Source organism: Urocitellus parryii, chromosome 4 (genome assembly GCF_045843805.1).
Source record: "Urocitellus parryii isolate mUroPar1 chromosome 4, mUroPar1.hap1, whole genome shotgun sequence".
NCBI classification, from domain to species: domain Eukaryota; kingdom Metazoa; phylum Chordata; class Mammalia; order Rodentia; family Sciuridae; genus Urocitellus; species Urocitellus parryii.
Genome location: NC_135534.1, coordinates 82,543,162 through 82,563,073, shown reverse-complemented (window position 1 = coordinate 82,563,073; position 19,912 = coordinate 82,543,162). Strand labels below are relative to the sequence as shown.

The 19,912-nt window shown below is 36.9% G+C and overlaps 1 protein-coding gene across 2 annotated transcripts in view; it reads right to left on the bottom strand.

Moving 5' to 3' along the window:
- The window catches only part of Fat3 (FAT atypical cadherin 3), a 484,288-nt gene that overhangs the window by 87,577 nt on the left and 376,799 nt on the right, over positions 1-19,912 (bottom strand). For both annotated transcript variants that reach the window (XM_077797747.1, XM_026396113.2), the window contains exons 7-8: positions 5,940-6,215; positions 3,309-3,519 (exon numbers count right to left, since the gene is read on the bottom strand). In XM_077797747.1, the coding sequence (XP_077653873.1) occupies positions 3,309-3,519; positions 5,940-6,215 (487 nt within the window). The remainder of the gene's footprint in view (positions 1-3,308; positions 3,520-5,939; positions 6,216-19,912) is intronic.

Sequence of the window (19,912 nt, the reverse complement as noted above, 5' to 3'; positions counted from 1 at the left end):
GATAGGCTCTTGGATTTAGGGGTCGTTGTGATATGCTTATTGAAATATACAGCAAATACAGCTGTGTCTACACTTCTTGGTGTATATTTATTAAATAAACATCTCCATGTCCATAAAGCAAAAGGTCATATTCCTATAAAATCTACTTCAATAAAACACTTTTCAAGAGGAAGCATATCAAATAGAGAGGCCAATTTAATTCCAACCCCACAATGTGATATTAAACAATGTCATCTTTGATGTCAGCATGATTTTTTTTTTCACTTTGCCACCAAACATGATCGTTTTGTGATGACAACAACAGAATTTAATGATGTTTGGGTGAGCTTTTACATTTTCAGTGATGAGCACAGTGGAATCAGGCATAGATCCAACATTTGAGCCAGCTGTCATTTCACTTTATCAATGGTCACCTTCCAGGGACAGCAACTGAGCCAAGTTCCTGCCTTCACTGGTTATGGTGTCCTACCTCAGAGTTTATAGACAAATCCTTCCTTGTACCAGCCCCAGCAACATTTCTTCATTCCTAGCAACATACATTAAAGCAGGAATGAAGGTGATCCAGCTCTTGACCTCCACCTGAACTTCATGGCCCTGCTATCCCCTGGAAACTGATCCACTTGTTATACCCTCTCAGGATTCTGGACTCATACTTCAGGTTCTCTTTCTCTCTTCAATACACTGACCCATTTCCTTGAGATCCCGTTCCTGCATATCCTCTCCTTCTATTCCTGAATCTTTGAAAAGGAATCTCTACTTGCTTGTTTTCTTGGAATCTATGGCTTCGTTTAGACTTTTGGCAACTAGGCAAAAGCTGTGTTTTTCATATTATCTGATGTATTGCACAGTGTCTGACACAAAGAGGGTGCATGATAATTATTTGTTGAAATGACTGGGAGGAGATGTAAATCAAAAGTGAATTTTAATTCTCTATCCCCTTGGGATCCAATATGCCATGTTCTAACTCAACTCTTATTTGTGTCTCTCTTGTGCTGTGCTACTTCAGAATCACCATTGGCAACAAACAGAAAACCCAGGCTAAAATAAGTCCTGAAGTGCTGCCCTCAAATTCTATTCAAACTCAAAACTCAGTTCTTCAGACTAAAATATAAAGCTTCTGTAGTTACTTTAGAGGCCAAGCAAGAGAGAGGGAATTTATAGCACATCATTAAATAGAGAAAAATCTCGCTTATCGGAGGTCTGTGAGAGAAGTTAAATAAAACATAACATTTTACACAACCACTGACCATGTGCTAAAAATACTGAAGCACCTGTGATCTGTCTTTCTTTCTATAATCTGGAAAGGACCAGTTTAGGCTCAAGGTAGGTCTTTGAGTCTGTGAAGGTCTCAATGTCTATGAGAGATTTCTTGCCTGTGTTGTAATTCTCATTAGCTTGGTGCCCACTTCAACAAAAATCACCTTTTTTGAGATATCAAAAAAAGTTTAGTTTTCTGGAGATTTAGGTTTTCAATATATATGGGATTTCCCTAACCCACAGGAATATTTTATTTTTGAATCAGGTGAATAAACCTGTGGTTTCTTTAATTTTTTTTTAGTAATATATAACATTCGGATGTTTTAAGGAAATAACTTTTCTCTTGATTTAGTCAGTTATTAAAGAAATAACTGAGCACCATGTTGCAATCATGGAAGTTAAAATAAGAGAAGCAGTCTTTTCAGCTGAATGGTGAGTAAATCACTCCCTGAGAACACCAAATTAGGTGAAAGATTCTTCGGCTAAGTAAGAGAAGTAAAAGTTGTGTTTAAATGACAAATATAAAAAGCAAGTGGACACTTAGACAAATGTTTAGAAAATGACAAGGACATAGAAATAAAACTTCATATCCAAATGATCACAATGTCATGAAGCAATGTACATGCATGAATGAATAGAGGGAAAGAGAAAAGACAAGCTCAGAGAAAACCATACAGAGAATAAAAAGAATTGTTGGATTAGGTGACAACTGTGTTGTCATGTACATATTCTCAAAAAAATTTTGAGAATTTTCCATATATTTTTGTGGTACCATAAAAGCAAGGATCGCATAATTAAATAATAAAACTCTTCCTTGATAAATAAGGAATGCATTTCTAAATACTGGTCAAGCTTTAGGCTGAAATAAAATTCCACAGAACCTGACTATCATGGACTAACATCTTTTCTTTACATGCATACATACACACACACATACACACACATATGGAGAGAGAGAGAGAGACGTAGAGAGAGACAGAGAGATAGAGATAGTGCGTAAGAGCGCACAAGCTTAGAATAGACTCATAAAATGTGGACACCTAATACAGGGAATAATTTTAGATTATCATTTGATATAGAAACTTTTTTTTAAGAAGGCTATTGGCTTTTCCTTTTCTAAAATTTCTAGTCCAAAAACTGTCATTCTAGCATTCCTATTTTAATTCAACTACTCACAAAAATACTCTACGTTTAAATGAAGGCATATCTATCACTGGCATAAAAGGAGATTACATTTGGCATTATGCACAACAGACATAATGTTGCAAAACGTTTTGGAAATATGTGGCTTGCATATTTGAAAAAGATAGAACAGGATAAGGAAAATAGAGCAGACAAAGGGTATTTGTCATTTTCAGGCTCACAGTTCTATCTCTTCCTTGGACATGAATCTCTCTGTCATAGATGCTTTCTAGCTATTGATCTTCAACCAACAGTACACTACGGTCTTGCAACCATCAGTACACTATGGGTGTTAAATAGATTTTAAAAGATCTCAAATTTAACAAAACAAGAGCCTGTACTTACTTATCTGTCAGGTTAAGCAGGTAGTTCAGACCCCATATCTACCAAACTCTCTGCTGCTCAGACTGCCTCCAGTGAGGTGAATTGTGCTAACTGTGAGGGTGTAGGGATTCTGAAAGCCACAGCCCACCTACTGACAAGTAAACAAAGGCACATAAGATTCAGTTCAACAGCCCAGCAGCCCTCAGGTGACAGGAAGGAGGCTTTGGTTATTTTAGTCTGAAACCATGACTTGTTGGCCCATGGGTAAAAAGCCACAGAATGCATTACACATTTCTTCTTCATTCCAGGAAAACCCAAGATTGAACACAGGGAAGGAAACTCTCCTTGCTGTCAACAATGGAAGACATAATACTGACACGCCAAGAACTTTATGCACCATTATCACAAAAAAATGGGTGGTGCTTGGCCAAGATTTCATTAGAGATGTTTCAGTGGTATCAATCTGAATTCACCATGGTGATAGATACTACTGAGGTTGAATGCCATGCATTATGCTGTAATCTATGCCGTGTAACAGCTCTCACCTGCTTCTATGGTATATATGAGTTCTGCATTTTCCCCTTTGTCTTTGTCCAGAGCCGTCACTTGCAGAACAGCTGATCCCAGAGCAGCCGACTCAAACACGGATGCTTCATATAGTGGGTTGGTAAAATAAGGACTGTGATCATTAGCATCTTCCACATTCACAATGACTCGGGCTAAGTTTCTTCGATAAGGAAACTCCTGATCTCTGACCTTTAGGCAAAATACAAGAAGCAGTAGGACTAAACTCTTAAACAGCAAAGAACTCAATGGCTATGTCTGTGATGAAAACAACAACAAAAAAAGATGATGCACACAGTTCTTGACCCAGTTCCAGATACTTAGTATACATGCTCAATTAACAATGGTATTACCAAGCAAGAACATGGTAAGCAAATCAAGAGCAGGGGCTACATCATCTTTTTGCTCAGGAAGCCTGTCCTATAGTCTCTGTTCAGCCTGTGTCTGCAGAATCAATGCCTTGATATCAAAAATATCACAAACACAGCATTCTGCTCTGGGACCCCTTGCACAGCCACTTTCCCCTTGTTATGTGTATTAATATCTGCTCATGGAATGGTGGACAGAGGCTCTTCTAAAGGAGAAACTAAAGAGTGGAATTGATGAATACAATGTGGGCATTGCCATTCATTCATTCAACAAACATTTATTGTCATCTATTATCCAACAAGTTCCTTGCTTAACTCTGATGCCTCAGTAGTAAATTAGATATGGCTTCTACCCTCCAGAAGCTTAGGGTCAATTTGGGATTACAAATAATTAAATAGGCAGGTATAGTTCCCAGTGATAAGTGCCAGCATGGGTTACCTAAATGTGCCCTCAGAATAAGCAGTAAGAAGAGCCTAACCTAACATTCAGCTTCCTGGAAGAAGTGACAAGAACAGGTAGAAGTAGTAAAATGGTGGTGATCATCGCATGTGGCACTTTGAGGCAAGAAGATCCAATATACTCAAAGGCCCAGAGCTGAGAGAGAATCCTGACCACTGGTAAGATGACTACAATCAATTTCTAAAATTGAGATCCTTCTTGTAACTCCATCAAAAAACTTGGCTTGATGGCTTTAAAATGTCCCCTGGTTGCATATGGCTGAAGCATATAAACAATCAATACTTTAACCACATGGTTCTGCTATAATTTGATACAGTACTAGTTAAATGTGTATTCTTGGCTTGTTCAATTTTAGGCTGCATAACTTCACAGAAATGTGAATAAATTAGAAAATGTGCTGAGAAGAGCCATCAAAGAGAAGGGGGTTTCATAAATAGTACCTGGAAGGAATAAGTAACATGACTAAAATGGTTTAGCTTGGAGAAAGGCAGCATAAAGGATTTGTTTGCTCTAAATATTCAGTTACATAAATGATACTTGGTAGAGGGTGACCAAACTGAATTCTGAGTTTGTTAAGCAAACAATAAACAGAAATGACTTGAGAAACCATGAGAATGGAGTTAGTAACTGGCACAGGTTCTGCCCTTGAAGAAAACACATGCAAAATCAAAACAATGAGTGTGCTGAATTTCTGTAGACTGGTGTATCCACACCCAAGGACCAAGGTGAACTCTTTATTTTGGAATTATTAACATCTAGGTCAATTTCAACTGTTAGCTCCAAGGGTGCAGAGACTTTTTCTCTTTTGTGTCTTCAGTGCCTAGAATAGTGCTTGGTGCACAGTATGTACTCAAAAAATATCATCTGTTGAATGAATGAAGGCCAGGGGGTGGATCAGATGACCTCTGGGAATCACCCCTTCAGTTCCCTGGAGCCTTAGCTGGAACCCACAACTGAGGGCATGACACTCAAATTTCCTCTTGCCCAGGAAACTCTCCAGTCTTGGGAAGGAAAAGTGGCATTTAGTGCAACATTACTTTTAGCTGCTTCTTGGGAATTCATAGAGTCTTAGAGTGTTTTAAAGCCAATCAGTGCTCAAGATTAAGTCTGTGTCATCCTACTAGGTGTTAAGGAATGCAGGGCTCTGTTAGGCAGTGGCTGTGCATTGCCCATGGGGTTCATGGATCATTAAAGGAACAGATTATAGGCCATAGAGTTTCTTATTAATCTCTACTTTTCAATTACTTCTCCTACCTAATTTGAACACAAATTGAGACTTAAGACTCTCCACAGGCTTTAGAGTGTGTTGAGATCTCTTTGTGTGCCAGTATTCACTTCTAGGTTCAAAGGCAGTACAAACTGTACCCAATCGGGTCTATAAATGCTTTCAGGGACTGAGAATTGCACAGGCTGGATAAGTAAGTGCCCTTGTGACAGACTTCTCAACTTTTCCACACATCTTCTGGATGCAAACCAGTGGTAGAGCCTGGGAATATGGCTTACTCCTCCCCTGTCAAGCCAGTCTGTTGGCAAAATTTTCTTGTCTGCCAGTGTCTGCAAAACTTGAATAATATTTCAGCTTAGCAAAAAAAATGAAGCTGCTATCTAACAACAGTAATTCTTTATTGAAATAAAAAGGAAAAAGTAAATGCAATCTGGCAGTGAAAAAGTCAAATTCACTACTACTTACAAAAATTAAGGGCCCTGTACTTTTGAAGACTCTTGTGCCTTGAAAGGTTAGTGATCCTGTCAGGACAGCATATTAGCCATTTGCCCCTACCTACCATTATATTGAGAATGTGCTTGTCCTGGGCTTCATGATCTAGTCTCTCAGCAGTATAGAGCACACCAGAGCTGGGATCGATCCGGAACTTTCTCATGCTGATGGAGTCGATGCTGCTGTGGACAGTGTAGCTCAGCTTGTGCTTCTCATCTCTATCTGTGGCTTCAATCTGCAATATCTCTGTATCCGGAAGCACATCCTCAGAAATCGTCACATCATAATGAGGCTGAGAGAATTCTGGGCCATTATCATTATTATCCAGCACTTTAATAAATACCTATAGTTAAAAGAAGACAAGAGTGATCACTAATGCCAGTTCACTCATTGTTAATAAAAGAGGCTCCTTCCTCCTCACTTCCCCCATGTCTTTGAATCATAACACCTAGCAGCTATCTCAACATGTAGAAAGCTCTCTTATAAAAAAAACCTGTGTAATTAGTAATTCACATTATCAGGAATATAAACAATGAGCTGATCAATATCTTCACTATTAATTGAACAGACAAGACAGCCACCAGAAGGTGATAATTTCATGGAATTATTTGAGGCACAATGGAAAAGATCACAAGGTGACCTTCTTGGTAAATTCCTATTATCTTAGTTTATTTCTATGGGCTTCTTCTCATAATGGACTTACATGGTGGCAGTCACAGAATGGGAAAAGCAGAAGTAAAGAGAGGAAAGGGAAGAAGGAACAGAGCTGGACACAGCACAGTCAAGCTTCTCAAGGGTAGCATTGACAGCTTTGGGAGGTGTTATGGTTTAGATAGCAAGTGTCCACCAAAAGCTCATGTGTGAGACCATGCAAGAACCTTCAGAGGTGAAATGATAGGTTACAGGGCTTAATCCAGTCAGTGAATTTGATTCCCTGATGGGATTAACTAAGAGGGGGCTGAAGGCCTGTAGGGTGTGGTTACAGGAGGTGGGTCCCTGGGGGTGTGCCCTCGGGGTATGGGGTATATATTTTGTATCTGGTGTGTGAAATCTCTCTTTGCTTTCTGATCATCATGTGAGCCACTTCCCTCTGCCACACCATTCTGCCATGATGTTTTGCCTCACCTCAAGCGCTGAGGAATGGAGCTGGCTGTCTATGGACTGAGACCTCTGAAACACTGAACCCCTAAATGAACTTTTCCTCTTTTAAAATTGTTCTTATCAGGTCTTTCAGTCACAGCAGTGAACAAGGTGACTAAGACAGGAGGATTCAAGAACATGGTGCTAATGATAGCTAAAATATAATATTTCCAAGTTATTTTCTTTCAGAAAGCATTTTTCTATAAAATTTTTCTAAGTGCATATAAAACTAATAACTTAATGTATGCTCAAATATTCATCACTCAGTTCTGACCATGATTCACATGTAGCAAATCTGGTTTCATCTTAGCTTCCTATTTATCTTCACTTGGTACCCCATTTTATTTTAAAGAAAACTCTAGCTATTATATAATTTTAGTGTGTGTGTGTATATATATATATATCCCTAAATTATGGGGAGTCAGAATTAACAGAAACACACGCATGCACAAACACATACAAGAGTATAATTATATCCAAACAAAGAAAACAATAATTCCTTAATACCAATATTTCATGTATCATATTTCTTCAATGGTTTTTAATCCTGTTGTGCATGTTTATGTACATATGTGTTTATTCATGTATATATTAATTTCTTTCAATCAAGATACACAAAATAAAAAATTTTGCATTCAGTTTATATGTCCTTTAATTTCATTTTATCTTATCACTTCTATTTCAGTCTGTTTCCTTGCAATTTTTATGGATCATTATCGGTCTTGAAGAAACTGAGCTATTTCCTCTTTAGTTTGCAGTCTGAAATTTGCTCATAGCATCCCCATGGTTTTGTTCTGCACATCCGTCTGTTCCCTGTATTTGTTATAAATTGGCAGTTTGGTCTAGGAGACTCAATAAGATTGAGGTCCAGTTTCCTTTTTTTTTTGTTTTTTTGTTTTTTTTACAAATATCCTATAACAGTGGCACAGTACATTTCCTTCTGGAAATGCATGACATCAGGTTCTCCTCTAAATCTGTAATGCTAGCTGCCATGATGATCATTACATAGGTAACACAAATTTGTTAAAAATTTCAAGAGGTGATTTCTCATTCTGTGGTCCCTTCCTATTTTGGTAACTGGGATAGTTCTGTAAATAGAAATTTCTCCATTATTTGGTTATTCTGGAATATACTTCATATCAGGAAGGCAGGATTAAGGATTAATTCTTTCCCTCTATTATTGACAAATAAGATATTGGTTCCTTAACATCTCTAAAAGTAGCCATTGAGGTATTTTTAAAAACATTATATGTCATGACTTTAATCACATTGTATTTTTTCTGTCCACTGCAGCCATTATATTCACTGTTACATGGATAATCCTTTCTTGGTCAGTGGGAGTGTCTTCAGGTTGGCTCTCAAGATTTTTTTGACACAGCTCCAGAACTTTCTTGCTTTCTGATAATTGCTACTGATAATTTTTTTTCCGGAGGTATCTGTGTATTTTCTGTCCCAACTCTAAATTATCCATTTCTTCAAAAAGTATTGCTTTCCTTTTAGTTAGAAATGGTGATATTGATAGATCACAATCCAGTGCTAGGAATTCTCATTGCTACTGGATTTACTACATGTTTGGGGTTTCATCAGACACAGTTTGGAAAGGAGTGTTTTTAAAACAAATATTTTATGAGTTCATACTGCTGTTTCCATTTCAAAAATAGAGCATCAAGTTTTACTCAAGGCCATTATTTTTTACATTTTTTTCTCCTTTCTCTGACAGGATGACATTTTTCATATTAAATGATTTCATCATAATTAGCCATTGCTTTATCTGGAACTCATACACAAAAGTCCCAGAATAACAAGACCACCATTGTTATTATAATTACATTGCAATTATGGTCATTGAAAACAATTTAATATTATTTTTCAGTTCTTTTTGTTCTTAGGAATGTGAAGTCAAATTAGTATGATTAAAGTCACTTAGAATAATTCTTCTTTGGAAGACATGCCACTAACCAGATATATATTTGACAACATTTGCTTCCATTTACTTTCAAAATTTAGACTTGCCTTTTTAACATTTAATTTTGTCTTATTCTATATAAAAAGGTATCAACCTCAGTTTCACAAAAATTGCATATTCAAAGAAATTTGGCTTATATACCTGTTCCATTCATCCTATTCCCTTATTCTCCTACTGGTAATTTAAAGTAAAAACTTTTATGGTTTGTTAAACTATTTTGTTAATATAATCTTATTTTATGTGGTTTTCCCTACTAATCTTTTTCATCACATTGCAGTAACATTACATTTAGAATTAACATAAAATTAGCATTGGTCCTCAATTGGACATGAATCTTTCTTGCTGAGGACATGTAGCAAAAATGTCACTTGGGAGGTATCAGGAGATATATTTCATTGTCACAACTGGACAAAAGGATATTGCTGACATTTAATGTGGCTAGGGATTTTGCCAAGCATACTACAGTGCACAGAACAATCCCCACTATCAAAAAATAATCTAATCCAAAATGTCAATAGTGATATTATTGAGAATCCTGCAGATAATGATACAGCAGCATAGAGATACTCTTCCAATGGGCAGATGTATTGTTGTTAATTTAATTAGTCTTCTACTGGCATTCATTTATGATATTTCCAATTTTCTCTCTTAGAGTATGCAAAAGAGCCTTGTGTCCATGTCTTTTCATATTTTTGCTATCATATGTTTGGGTTCTAGAGTTGGAATTGCTTGATGAGAGGATTAGTACTTTTATAGTGTTGTTAGATATTTCTGTATTTTCCCTTTCCAAAGACTTATCATTTTGCATTGCCATAACAATATATAAGAATGGTTGTCTCTCACAATCTTGGCAACAGTATGTGGAAAGATTTGGATTTTTTTATTGTCAATCTGATAGATGAGAAATGACATCTCAGTGTAGTTTTTAATTTGCATTTTTCTTGTTATGAGTAAGGTTGAGCATCTTTTTATATATTTAAGAGTCATTTGCATTTCTTTTTCTGTTAAACTATTTTTATCAGCCCATTCTTCTGTGGTTTAGCTGGTCTTTTCCTTCTTTATTTTTGGAAACTTGGTGATAAAAATTGCAAATGTATTTTCAGTTTTTTCATGTATTTTATTTTGCTCATAGTGATTTTTTTAGGTGAAAAAAATCAATCTTTTCCCTTATTATTTATGAATGTTATTTATTTATTTGTTACTTCATTCATTCATTGGTACTTGTGAAATTACAGTCTTTTTAATTTTGATTCAGGGTCCAACTGATTTGCTCAGGCTCCTTTGGATTTGCAATGCTGCTAACTCAGCCTCCTAAGTAGCTGGGGTTACACGCATGTTCCATAGTGCCTGGCTGTATTTCTGGGTGTTATGCTACAGTTTAGAATATTCTATGTAATATTGTGTTATAGATGAACAAACTCATCCGAAAAAAATAGCACTTGTATATTTCCTTTTTCTTTCATTTATATTTCTAATTCATTCAGAATTTTTCCTGGCATATTATGCGAGGAATGAATCCAGTTTGATTTTTTTTCCACATGGCTGTGCATTTATCTCAATGCTACTTTTTGGAGGACTATTACGTTCCATTCATTTGAGAAGCCATTTTAATCTATATTTAATTCACATATGTAATTAGTATATTTCTGGACTTTCTATTCTGTTCCTTTGGTTCATCCGTCTTTTCATGTACCAATATCAAAATGTTTTAATTATAGAGGCTTTATGATATGTTTTGTGTTTGAAATAAGCCCTCTTTTATTTTTTTCCTTAGTTTCTTGGCTATTGTTGCTTATTGTTCCTCCTTAAAAACTTTATAATCAACTTATGTAGCACAGGAAAGAAACTTGATGGTGTTTTAATGGGAATTATGCTAAAAGTACAGATTGACTCTGGGAGAACTGACTTATTTATAATGTAGTCCTTCTCTCCAAGAACACAGAATGTTTTCTTATTTGTTTAAATTTACTGTTTTGCGTTTCTGGGATATTTTAGTTTGCTTCAAATATGTTTTGAGCACTTTTTAAAGGATGTGCTATCCTAAGAGGGATCACATTTTCAATTGTTATGGTTTAGATATGAGATCTCATGTGTGGGAGCCTACAGAATGGGAGCAAATCTTTACCACAAGCACATCAGATAGAGCACTAATCTCTAGGACATATAAAGCACTTAAAAACCTCAACCCCAAAACCTCAAATTACCCAATCAATAAACGGGCCAAGGAACTGAACAGATACTTCTCAGAAGAGGATATACAATTAATCCACAAACATGAAAAAATGTTCAACATCTCTAGCAATTATAGAAATGCAAATAAAAACTACTCTAAGATTTCATCTCACTCCAGTCAGAATGGCAGCTATCAAGAATACAAACAACAACAATAAGTTTTGGCAAGGATGTGGGGAAAAAGGCATACTCATACATTGCTGGTGGGACTGCAAATTGGTGCAGCCAGTCTGGAAAGCAGTATGGAGATTCCCCAGAAAACTTGGAATGGAACCACCATTTGACCCAGCCATCCCACTCTATGGCTTATACCCAAAGGACTTAAAAACAGCATACTACAGGGACACAGCCACACCAATGTTTATAGCAACATAATTCACAATAGCTAAATTGTGGAACCAACTCAGATGCCCCTCAATAGATGAATGGATAGGGAATCTTTGGTATATATACACAATGGATCATTACTCAGCATTAAAGAGAATAAAATCATGGCATTTGCAAGTAAATGGATGGAGTTGGAGAATATAATGCTAAGTAAGCCAATCCCCCAAAACAAAGACTGAATGTTTTCTTTGATATGAGGATGCTGACTCATAATAGCAATGGGAGTGGAGGGGGGGGCATGGGAGGAATGGAATGGAGGAACTTTAGATAGGGCAAAGGGGAGGGAGGGAAAAGGAGAGGGCAAGAGAGTAGGAATGATGGTGGAATGAGTTGGACATCATTACATGTATGAAGACATGAATGGTGTGAAAATACTTTGTGTACAATCAGTGACTTGAAAAACTGGGCTCTATATGTGTAATATGAAATAAATTGCATTCTGCCATTGTTTATAACAAATTAGAATAAATAAATTTTAAAAATACCTCATGTGTAGGACAATATAAGAAAGCTTAGAGGTGAAATGATTGCATTATGAGAACCTTAACCTAATCAGTGTATTAATTCTCTGAAAGGGATTAACTGGGTGGCAATTGCAGGCAGGTAAGGTATGGCTAGACGAAGTTCATTACTGGGCATGTGCTTTACGGATATATATTGTGTCCATGGTGAGGGGAACTCTCTCTGCTTATTGGTACCAGGTCCTCAGCTACTTTCCTCTGCCACACTCTTCTGCCTTGATGTTGTGCCTCTCCTACAGGTCAAAACAATGAAGTTATACCTGTGAATCCATGAGCCCCCAAATAAACTTTTCCTCCTCTAATTGTTCTTGTTAGGTTTTGTTCTTCTTAGTCACAGCAGTGAAAAAACTGAGTAAAACATCAGTGTATCTTTTCAATTTTTTAATTTTTCTGACTGTATATGTATGCTATTTAATATATGTTAAATTTATAACCTGTTCTTTTACTGAAATTTCTTATCATTTGCAATTGTTTTTTCATTTATTCTTTCAAGTTTTTTTTTTTTTGCTATATAATCATACTGCAACTAGAGATAGTCTAATCTATTCCTTGATAATTCCTAGGACACAGCATATGGTAACTTGTCTAATTGCATTTTCTGATACTTACAGAACAATATTAAATGGTAGTGGGCATAGTGAAGCTCTTCTCTTAATCCTAATAGGAGAACTTCTAATGATTTTCCATTCAATAATATGCTAGCATTTGTCTATATTCCAGAAAGCTATTTATTTTAAAAAATAAATATAGCTCGACCATGGCTATCCTTACAAGTGGCTACATGGTCACTCACTTTGGTACAGATATCCTTTTCTGAGTGAGAGGAAAGTGCTATCACTCCCAGGCCAGGATGACTTGCCTTTGGGAATGACACAGATATGGGATGAACTCTACCCTAAAGTCTGTGCTACAAAAAGGGTTGAGAGGTGTGCCAGCAGAGTTTGGGTGTTGTTTCTATATTCAACATATGTGCAAAACCATACCAGATTTCTTTGAATGCCAACTATTTCCTTTAAAAAGTTCAAGTTAACTTACTCAAGATGCTAAAATATTTGTGTTCACAGAGGCAGTTATATTAACTGATGAAAAAGCCTTTCCAGCCAGCAAGCCTGCCCTGACCTTCATGAAGTTTCAAAGTTGATGTGCTCTTGAAAAGCTTGCCTCTTTCTGCTTGCTTTGTCCTGAGCCTAATCTACAGTCAGAACAAGTGTTTCCCTGTAAAAGACTTCCTTCTCCTCATTTGCTTTTTATTTCCCACAGTTGGGGCCATTTGTGAGTTCCTGAACTAACAAACAAAGCAAAGTAACTCTCAAAGATGTTGTGTTCAAAATGGTAATTGAAATGCCTAAAGAAGTACAATGGAATCAAAGCAGGAGGAAACCCGAATATAGGAAGTCTCCTCAGAGCTGGTTCAATGCTGCCCACCACAAACACTTTGGGTTCTGCAGGCTCCTCTAAGCTAAGTCTGGGTAGATGCCAAGTCCTGCTTTACAAAGGCTCTTGGTATGAAGTGTCCACGGGGGCGAGTTGTAGAGTAAGAGCTCTGTCTTTTATTAGAGCCAATTAAATTCTAAATTACTGAAATTCTGTTCTGCCTCTGCTGGTATTTCAAAACCATATTCAAAACATCCTATGGTTGTGATTTCAAGGTGAAGCCCCTTATATTCTCCCCAAGATCACAGGTTTTTTGTTTGAATGCACAAGTATAAAAACCATGTCAGCTATGTACTCCTTTTATAGTATATAAATCTGTATCCTATTCATTTTATGGACTTCAATGTTCCTAGTTTATCAATGGGGAAAATGTTAAGGGATGCGCTCTAAGTCACGAGAGTAAGGATAGACCCGAATTTAGTCCTATGGAGCCAATTCTATTCATTCCATCATATCATCTCCCTGTGCATCCAAGTGACATACACATCAAGAATAAATATATGTAACATGTACGTGAACCAATATGTGTTCAAATATTATGTTTTTTTGCTATGGAGAAATCCTAGTTTAAAAATAGATAATGGACATGGCCATTCTCATTTCAGGAGCATTAATCATGAGATTATTTTAAATAGAAAATTCCCTGCTGCCTATGAAATTGGAATCCATTTTCAAAAATTGATTTTCTCCTGAGTTGTCAGGCACACAACTATTACATATACTGAGATTTTATCTTCTTTTTTTTTAATAGAGCACCTTATATTTTAAGAATCAGCTTGCTGCCTCACTTCATCTATATGCTGTACAGTTGTTTCAGCATTTCCTTAATCTAGACACACAAGGAAGGTTTGGGCCACTGCTTTTTTCACCTGCTAAGTGGCAGATGACACTTAACTGGATGAAAGGTAGCCCTCCATGAGAGAGACGTCCCCAGGGAGGCTCTTGATCTAGGACTCATGGAACAAGCGTTAGCAAAAATGATTTACTCCCCCCCTCCTTTTATAAGCAGGTGTGGAGTGGAAGGAAGAGATAAGACGAAATCCGAATCTTCAAGGTAAAATCTGCTTTCTAAGGAACTCCAAATACAGCAGCATAAACAGAAGTAATGGAAGCTTCAAAAGGTGGCAGTCAAAGATAACCTTAGAATGTAGGTCAAAGCCCTTCCAGCCCCAAGGAATGCTGACCTTTGGGAAGAACAGCTATGGCCAAACTCATTTAAGTGCCTCTATGGGTTCAAGAAATTTTGGAGATTATTGGAAAGAGATTTTTCACATTAGGTGTGGCTGCAGAATATAAAAACACAAGATGGTTTTACTATCTTTACAAATCCAAAGCATGATTTGAATGAGAAAAGCATATTAAAAATCACAAAATTACACATCCTAAGTCCCTGAATCAAATCAATGTAACTTTGAGATTATTATTTGGCCATGACTATCTCTGCTGTCTTTGATGAATAATAATAAAAGTCACGCACATAATTTATAGTTATCAGGTATGTTATTCCAATTTTAAGTTGAAAACCAGATTGCATTAATAAAGTCTGTATGTGTTCAGTACATCATAGAGTCCAAGAACATTTTCATAATATCTTTTTCAATTCTTTCTATAGCCCATGATACATGTAAGGTCTGATCACTATAAGGAAGAAAAAAAAATTAGCCTTAGAGAATAAGCTACCTCCTTTGATAACACAGAAATTGGGCAAGTGCTGACTTGAACTTGGGCCACCTGACCCTGAGTCAGTGCTCCTTCCTTTAAACCAGATGATTTTCCTGGTGAATCAAATTGTATACTTTGCAGGTATATACAGATGTGTAGGGGAAGTATTTATAGAGAGATGTACCTGGAATAATATGTGATTTTGAGAAGCAAGAACAGTGTCTGTACTTGTGCACACCTAGGCAGGCTACCTAAATGTTCTGAGCCTCAGTTTATCATTGTAAACTGAGTGTAATGATAAAACCTGACTTAACTACCCCAGGGCTGCTGGGAAATGAAACTCAAAAACAAATCTTATAATTTAAGTCTTATTATGCAAACATCAGCTATTATATATTACTGATTTTTATGCACTGACCCTTTAGAAGTGCCATGTTGTATATTCATTTAAATTTGTTGCAAAGATGTGGTGGCTCATTGTTATGGTTTGGATTGAGGTGTCCCCCAAAAGCTCACATGTGAGAGACAGTGAGAGGGGATTCAGAGGGGAAATGATTGGGTTGTGAGAGCCTTAACCCAATCAGTGAATTAATCACCTGATAGGGATTAATTGAATGGTAACTGAAGTAGTAGGGTGTGGCTGGAGGAGCTGGGAATTGGAGTGTGACTTTGGGGTATATGTTTGTATCTGAGGAGTGGAGTCTCTTTCTCTCTCTGCTTGTTGATCATCATGTGAGTTGCTTCTTTCTGCCATATTCTTCTGCCATGATATTCTGCCTCACCTTGAGGCCCTAGGAATGGAGCATGCTGTGTATGGATTGAGACCTCTGATACCATGAACCCCCAAATAAACTTTTCCTCCTCTAAATTTTTTTCTGGCCAGATCTTTTACTCACAGCAGCAAAAAAAGTTGACTGAAACACTCATATTGGCTTGGCAGTCTCATCCCTGGTAACATATCTCTGGGGCGCATAAACTCAGTGGGTTGAAGTGAGGGTTATGAGGAAGTGGTATTTTGCTCTCTTCCCAGGATGCATGACTGGCGATGAAATACCCTCATGGCCACGGGTGGTATCATGTTTCCCAGGAGGCTATCTTTAAAATGTGTTCCTCTAATATGCCTTTCTTAGAACAGATATCAGAGATTTAATCTTGCCTTTGAGAGACAACATCGTAGTGGTTAAGAGAGCAGGTTCAGGAAACTTACTGACTGGGTAGATTGCTCATGATCTGCTCAGGTTATTTAACTTTGCTTTGTCTCTATTTCCCTAATGATAAAATGGGTGACAACAATGGAATAGACATCTATTTCCATATAAACTGTCACCACAAATTTAGAAATTTAAAACAACATGCATTATTATTACTCAGGTCTTGCAGGCCTGAATTCAAGGCCCAAATCAAGGATTGACACAAATGTGCTCCTTGCTAGAAGTGCTTAGAAATTAGTCTATTCCAAATTCACTCAGGTTATTGATCAAATATAGTGTCTTGTGTTCTAGGACTGGTGTCACTCTTTCTTCGCTTGCTGTCAGCTGAGAACCTTTTCCAATTCTGTAAGGTCACCTGTACTCCTTGTCTGTTACCTCTCTATGTTTGAGATAGTAATGATGTCTCAAATCCTTTTCACACTTAGAATCTCTACTTTGGCTTTACCACCTCTTTTCTGTGATTTGATTGGGCCTCCTTGGATACTCCGGTATCCTCTCCCTATCTTAAGATCTGTAACCTTGATTAACCTTCAAAGGCCCCCTTGCCATGAAATATAGCACATCAAAATCCTAAAGATTATGATGTGGACATCTCTGGAGAAGAGGAGGGTCATTCTCCTTGTAACAAAAGTAGCTGCCTCATGAAGTAATTTTGAGACTGAAATCAGTTTCCATCTTTGACTAGTGGAAACCAATTCAAGTTGCCTTTTGTCACTTTCAATATCACTCCACTAGGCTTTTCTGGCATAAAAAGCAGTCTGCCCCACACTCCTGCTTTAAACCTGGAATTTGCTATTTCTACAAGAAATCCTGGTTCCTTTCCAGGTAAATGAAATGTAAAGAGCACCATCTGGGAACTAGGATAGAATTCCTCTTAAATTTTGTAGTGTTCCTTTGTGTTTGGCGGGATGGTAATCTCACCTCCTCTGGCCTTTCATTATCTCTGCTCTTTATGAGCCCTGATTCCGCTTGGCTGCCCACTCCTCACCTGTCTAGAATATCCAGTGCCCCTGTGATTCCTCATCTCATCTCTAACCAGATGCACAGACAGTACTGCCTCCCTCAACCTTTTGACCTGTTCTAAGCCAGATACCCCATATTTCCAGGCCTCTATGACATCAACATGGGGTCCACTTTTATTCTATGTTATATTTTAAAGTATAATAATGTCTTTCACAAAAATTCTTTAAAACCTGTTTTATGCATATAAGACTTTGTGTTGCCAGGAGGTTTCTGTAAATGCTTTATCTGAATCTTTGCAACTTGAAATCCATAATTTTTATATTCTGTACTCACACTAGGCAATCTTGGTGAGGTATTTATTTGTCATCAGATATTGTATTCTGAGGCACAAGAATCCTGAGAGAATTGGGAGAACAGGAAGAAACTGAAGATGAAGAAAAGGTTCTCTAGTAGACACCAAATCCCTCAGGCTCTGAGTTACTGGACATTTGTGAAGTAAAATTAAGCATGTTGTTTATGGCTGTTTTGAAGCGTAGATCACACTATATTGTATCATCCCAAAAGAAAAAGAAGATATCCCAAAAAGTTACTGAACAAGTGGTTTGGACTCCAAAACATATACTTAGTTAAGTGGAGAAGGTTCTCTGCTTGATGGTGGAATCATTAAATTGTCCAGGGTCATTCATTGGAAGATGTATTAATGGTTTCTAGAAGAAATTTAGAATGCCTTTGTCAAAATGTCCTTGACATCAATGGTATTGCCTGATTCAGAGCCTCATGCTTGTCACCACAGCCTGGAAGCCTTGGTCAATGTGAGAGAGGCCTCGATTAGCAGAGGCTTGGAAGGTGGTTTTCTGATGACAATAACATAATGATGACTCAAAAGTTTATATTTTAGGAACTGTTAGTTCTTACTTAAGAAGGTAATGCTTCTAGAAACTGACTGAGATACTTTTGCCAAGGAATCTCTCGATACCCTTTATTAACCTCCTTAGCTTGGCCCTACCAAGGGGGACTTCCAAGTTCATCCTAATTTTCCAATTCCTTTGAAAAGGCTAACTATATGTTAGTCTGAAATAAAATCAACAAAATGGGACTCAAATAATGGGTGCTTTCAAAGTCTTGCAATATATGCTTCATGTTTAAATGAATGCATATGAGACATCTACATTTAAAACTCTACATCACTAGCTGCTACAGCAGGGCACACCTCTAGTCGTAGCTACTTGGGAGGCTGAGGTGAGGGTCATCTAAGCCCAGGAGTTCAAGACCAGCCTAGGCAATGAAGTGAGACCTCATTTCAAAATAAACAAATTAATTGGTAAATTAAATTTAAAAAGTACATTTTAAAAATTACAACAACAACAACAACTGTGTCATTTTGATCTCAGGCACAAAGTACAGCTGCAAGCATATGTATGAACTTAAGAAGTACTTGTGGAACAACTGCTGTTAAGTGATTTCTCACCTGGTCCTACTGGAATTCTAAAATAAAAGTTTTGTTAATTTTTTTCTTCTTTCTTCTTTCTTTCTTCCTTTCTTTTTTTTTTTTTGTTGTTGTTAACATTAATCAGTTGTATGCTTCTGAGATACAGACTACATTCCTACAGACCCTGCTGATGTGTCATATCTACAGTTCATTCACTTACACTAAAATTACTTAATGAATATCTATAACATTCTGGGCACACTGAATATCATTTATTTCAACCAGTATAAAACAACAGAGAAAAGTCTGGAAATGAATATGATTTTATGCTTGATTTGTATTTTACTCAAATATATCTTGGGTTTTTAAGGGGCAATAAAAAGTTAAGGTTGGATATGCTGAGAAGTAGCTAATTTTAAAAATCTAATTTAAATTTACAAAATGAATTAGCACTAAAGATGTAGCAATTCTGCAGGTGGGTTGTTCTATGTTAGTCTTCAGGGCAGGAAATGAGACTGTGTTTTCTGTGGGTTCACCTTTGCATAGATCTAGATTAAATCTTGAAAATACCCTGGGGCAGTATGGTTGGTAGGAAGATCATATAATTTATTGTCCAGACGGGGGCAATTTTGAGAGTGAATGGGGTATTATTGAAGATTATGCCAGCTTAACAGGGTAGAGGACATTCTTTAAGGCAAACGGGGTCATATGGTCATCCCAGGTACAAGGAAGGAACACAGATTGAAGGATGTGAAACTGTCACACACTGGCTTTCTTAACATGTGCAAGTCACACCCCTGTTCTGGGTATATTCAAATGAAAAGTAAAGAGATTGTTCTAAAATGAACTCTGCTGCTTCCTTCAAATTCTACCATTCTACACTTACTAACAAACTTAAAGGAAAGAGTCTCATAATATTTTCAAAACAGCTTCCGATTGCAATGCAGTTGGCTAGACATGAATATGAAATTCTCTCTCTCCCCCTTTTACCAGTGTGTACTTATAAAAGCTTATGTAACATTTAAAATAAATTAATGCTTGCTTCCAGGTTAACAAAAATTTCAACCTCAGTACCTGAAGCATTGTGTTGAGAAA